The following is a 5,391-nucleotide window of genomic DNA, read 5'->3' as shown; positions in this document are numbered from 1 at the left end:
ATTTTGAACACATGATCTAATGATAGAGTTTCTAACTTTGATTACTTAGTTTAGGAATTTGAGAATTCTCTTGTTTGATCTGAGTTGACACAAGCATACTAGCACATCTTTTGTGAGGTATGACATGTAAGCCTTATGTGTATGTTTCTCTGTCTTGAGTGCAGCTGGGTGAATTGTTGGATGGATATTTTGGCATTGGTTAAAAAAAAAAAAAAAAAAAAGTTGATCATTTTTAAGCTTTTCGCTGAGTAATTGGGCCTCTTGCCTCATTAAGTATTGAGTGTTCACGTTAAAAGGTGAAAGTTTTGATTTGGTTAATGTCATGGCTAGTTTAGTTTTGTAGCCTTTTTGACTTAAGTTAGTAAATCCTTAAGGGTGTTTCTACACCTAGTGCCCTAAAACCATCTAGTTTGGGATGCATTGGCCTAACACTCGTTACATGAATCAATTAGAAAGCTTAAATGAATCAAACATTGCTTAGCCTAACCAAAAAGAAAATAATCTAACTTTATGCCATAGTTTTTCATTCTAATAGGAATCCCAGTGAATTTGAGATATTGAGACATTGTATATTAGAAATAATTGGAAGCTTCATATTTATATGCTAGTTCACTTTACACTGTTTTGAGCTTGTGATGCCTTTGCCTACCTTTTGTAATTGGTTTGACTTTAAAATTCTAATTCATTGTGAATATGGAGTTTTTCTTTTTAATCTTGTTAATGAATGAAAATCAGGGTTTTAAGTTATACTTGAGTCTTGGGAACACCATGAACTTTGCATAATGCTAGTGGATAACATTTCTGTTAAACCATCACGAGACTTCGCTCGTCCTACTAGGGATGCCTAGTGGTTTTAAAGGCTTGTTACATATACTAAATGTAATCGTGTTTCCTACGACAGTGGAGGTAGAGTAGTTTTTGTTTTAGTTTCTTTTTATTTTTAGTTTTGTATTACTAAGGGACTAGCAATATGTAAGTTTGAGGGTGTGATAAGTGCTAAAATATAACCCTTAATTTACGTATGTTAATCTCTTAGTCGTGTTATTATGTGATGTTTTGTTTCCTTTTTATGTTTTTGTCAGTTCTTAGGTGTTTGAAGAAAATGAAGCGTTTCTGGAAAGTTTCAAGCATAAAAGACCAATTTTAGGAAAAGCTAGAGCTAGGATCAAGCGCGTTAGACCTAGGCTCGAGCGTAGCAACGATCGTGCGCTAGAATACAAGGAGTGAGTGCATCAGCACTTGCGTGCACAAGAAGCAGGCTCGAGCGCATCAGCGCTCGAGCGCATCAGAGGAACTATCGAGTGCAGAACTATGATCGAGCGCAGCCACATGGGATCGAGCGCACTCAGGGCCCCCAGATGTGGCTAGACTTCCTATTCCACTTATGATTAGGTTTTCAAAGTCCTAATTGGACTAGAAGTTAGACCTCCGATTTTATTAGGTTTTCTAGAGCTTGTAAGGTTTTCCTAAGCCTATAAATAGACCTCTAAGCCTCACAGAAAAATACACAATTCCAGAGAGGAGAATTTGGAGCTACTTCTAGGAGACGTTTTCGATTTCTTTTTTTTTTTTTTTTTTTAATTTTTATTATGTGTAGCTAAATATTTTATTAGGGGCTAGAGTGAAGCCCTAATCATGTCTTTTTAGAATTTCAATATTTGCGCTTTTGTTACAATAATATTTTGTATTTTTAGATACCATGCCCTAGGATTCATGTGTTTGTTGATTTCCATAGATTTATGTTTTCCTAAAGAACAACTTAGTTAGTACCATGCTAAATCCTTTAGGAAAGAAAAGAATTAAAGTCGATATCATGCCTAATTCATTGCTTAGGGAGATGTATAGCTTAAGGAGTAGATACTATGCCCTTAGGTTGACAAACATTAAATATACCAGTATGATTGAAACATTGGCATATTGTTATCTTAATTAATTTGATTAGTAGTGGATGTTAAAACCCTAACCTATTCATTATTTTTTTTTTTCAATATTTCAATTTGAGACAATTCAAATATTTTAATTTGAAAATCAATTTTAAGCAAAAATTACCAATCCTTGTGGGAATGATCTCGTACTTGATATCTATACTATCGTTTTGGTCTTGTGCACTTGCGAGTAAAACGTAGCGAATATTTGCCTATTAATTTAGCTAGGTATTTGTCACACCTTGGTTAGTAAAAAGATAAAAATAACCTCAATTTTTTTTAATAAGACAAAAATACTCTAATAAATTCGAAATAAAGAAAAAAAAAAAGAAAAAAAGAATTTTTTTTTAAAAAAAAACTTCCACACCTTGGTTTTTTATTTTATTTTATAAAGAATTTAATTTAATTTAATTTTTTAAATTTTATTTTATTAAGGATATTTTCATTATAGGATGATATTGATAATTTTTAATAGTTTAAGGATATAGTTTTCTTTTAAACTGGGTTGAAGGAATTTCTTCCAACTTAGTTTATAAAAATGACATGTATTCATTTATTTAATAATATATGAGATGCACATGAGTTTTTATTAAAATTTATTCCAACTTTGTTTCTACTATTAAAAAAAATATGTGCATTTTACATATTTAAAAGACACATGTCATTTTTATAGTTCGAGTTGAAAAAAATTCTTTTAACCCAATTTTTTAAAAAAAACTTTATCCATAATTTAAAGAGATAATTGTCTTAATTAAAAGTTTGATAAAACTTATCAATTTAATAGTAATTTGTTGGATACTTTTGTTTGGCTAGGCATGTTTTTGTTTTTATTTTCAAATTCATATTTTTTGATTTTATAAACAGATTTGGCACAAATTCACAAGCTCAAAATTTTGCCCAATGTTCTAAAAATCACACAACACATATGCATCGATTTCTTAAAAAATCTAAAACAAGAATGAAATTTGGTCCATCCAAACAACACATCTACATCAATTTCTTAAAAAATCCAAAACAAAAATGAAATTTAATGCATCCAAACAAGGCATTTTAGTTTAAATTGCAAAGTGGGCCAGTCGGCAGTCAGCACTCGAAACCAATAACTGCCAAAGGACCTTTCGAATCTCTGGAAGTTATCACCATAAATAGTAAAATACAAAAAGAGAAAGGTTAAAAAAGAAAGAAAAGAAATTTACCATTAATGCCCCTATTTCGTTGAAATGTCCTTCCGACGTCTCCAGCAGCTTCCATCTCCTTCTGAGTAGAGTGTTCAAACTTCAAACTGTTCTGCGAGGCTCACGCTCTCCACGCTCCGCTCCGCTCCAAAAAAGAAAAGAAATAAATAAATTAGGTAAATAATTTCTATCTACGTTTCTTCGTCCTGATCCTGCCACCCAAGAAAAGGGCAAAAATAAACTCACACAGAGTGAGAGTGTGTAGTGAAAAAAAGCCCTGAAAATCGGGGCATGGCGTCTTCGAAGGTAGTAACAACGAATCCTGATCCGCCACGGCAGTCATCCATTTGTTCTCTCTCTAGCATCCTCGCCGATCTCCAGCAGCCACAGCAAATAAGCCCGTCACCATCCAAGACCCTCGTCGCCTCACTTAGCATGGACGACCTCTTGAAGAACCTCTACTCCTCAGACCAGGCTCAAAACCAGCTCTCACTCCCGGAGCAACATTTCGCCGACGGCTCGTCGTCGATCTCGCAGGCGAAGGAGCTAGGCGAGAAGACGGTGGACGAGGTCTGGAAGGAGATCGTGGCCGGGTCGGAGATTCAGAGGGAAGGCGGGGGTGAGCTGGAGGAGATGACTCTGGAGGACTTCCTGACCAAGGCTGGAGCGGTGAGGGAGGAGGATGTCAGAGGCGGAGGGGTGCTTGCCGTGGCGGCGGGGCCAGGGGACTACGCCGTGGAGCCCTCGGGGGAGGTGGGGTTCGAAGGGAGAGTGGGGGCTGCACGAGGGAGGGGAAAGAGAAGGGCCGTAGAGGAGGCGGTGGTGGACAAGGCCACGCAGCAGAGGCAGAGACGGATGATCAAGAACCGAGAGTCTGCCGCCAGGTCCAGGGAACGCAAGCAGGTCATTCGTTTTCTCCCCTCTTTGCTTACTGAGGAAACTGAGTAGATTAAATCCTACATTTTATTTTTTCTCTTCTTCTATGTGTTTCTCGTCGGAAATTTTCCAGTCCTTTTGTTTTATGCTCACCTGCTGTTTAGATCCTGAGAATAGAATTCATCTCTGTTTGGCCATTAGTGGTGTCTACCTCTTGCTTTTATTTTATTTTATTTTATTTTTTCTGGGGGGGTCTCAGGTCTCTGATGATTATATCTTAGATTCAGAATTTTTTATGTCTTTTCCATTTTAATTAATTTTTTTGATTAATTAAATGGTAATTTTTCTTGTATGCTCTTTGAGCTGATGAGTCTAAAACGTGTTCCTCTTCACTTTTAGGCTTACACAGTTGAGCTAGAATCTCTGGTGACCCAGCTTGAGGAGGAGAATGCACGGCTGTTAAGGGAAGAGGTAAGAATATCTTCGCATATAAACTTGTTTTCATGGATTTAGTATGTAGTAAATTCATGATTCCCGTAAAATGATCAATTATTATTATTAATAATGAGAAGGGGGTTTATATTCGTTTTGTTTTGTTTTTGTTTTCTTTGATCATCACTAGCCTGATCTTAATCTTTAGCATATAGCTTCAAATGACAAATTTTGGTTGCTGTAAAGCGTATTTAAGTTGTAACGTACAAGAGACATTTTAAAAGTTTCTGACTAATCATCGCTAGCTTGCGCATTATCCTTTATCTAGATTATAAGATGATCATTATTTTGTTTTCTTCTCTTCGATTATCACTAGCTTGCTCTTTAGCCTTTATCTAGACTGTCATTTATTCAGAAGTTTCTGACTAATCAAAATTCTCAATGCAGGCTGACCAGAACAAGGAGAGATTGAAGCAGGTATGCATTTGTTATTCTGTATCTGCTTTCTAAAACTAGGCACCAGAAAAAGGTTGATTGATATACATGATCAAAGATTGAGCAAGATCACTTAATAACATTTTTGTCTTGGCTTGCACCATAAGGGAACGTAATTGTTAAAGTATTAATCAAATTATTAAATTTACACTTTCCTATCAGCTCAAGCTTTTGGGAATGTAATTGTTTGGGCTGGAACAGGGAATGGAGAGGTGGGAAAAGGATCCTCTCCATTTCAAATTAAATTGAGAGTATCCAGTTAGTGTATTTTAGAGGGATAAAATTGTCCAAAAAATTAAAATGACAATTTTACCCCTCTTAAAATTACTAACCGGATAATCTCCATTTCATTTGAAATGGAGAGGATCCTATTTCAGAGAGGTGAGGGTTGAGGACTATTCCGAGTTTGTGCTTAGTGCGATCCCATTATGGGATTGTCTTTTGGGGGCCATGAGAAAAGACTTACGGATTTTTTTTTCTATCATTGA

The 5,391-nt window shown here is 35.8% G+C and overlaps 1 protein-coding gene across 1 annotated transcript; it reads left to right on the top strand.

The window, feature by feature from the left end:
• Positions 1-3,162: 3,162 nt before the first annotated feature.
• LOC132166742 (G-box-binding factor 4-like) lies at positions 3,163-4,885 on the top strand (the record flags this gene model as incomplete). The annotated part of the gene is given in 3 exon segments (XM_059577624.1): positions 3,163-4,003; positions 4,376-4,447; positions 4,856-4,885. Coding segments are annotated over 3 exon segments (714 nt in total), but the record flags the coding sequence as incomplete, so codon positions are not given.
• Between the last annotated feature and the right edge of the window lie 506 nt (positions 4,886-5,391).

The sequence above is a fragment of the Corylus avellana genome, chromosome ca1, assembly GCF_901000735.1.
Source record: "Corylus avellana chromosome ca1, CavTom2PMs-1.0".
In the NCBI taxonomy this organism is placed as follows: Eukaryota; Viridiplantae; Streptophyta; class Magnoliopsida; order Fagales; family Betulaceae; genus Corylus; species Corylus avellana.
This window is presented reverse-complemented; position numbering and strand designations above follow the sequence as displayed.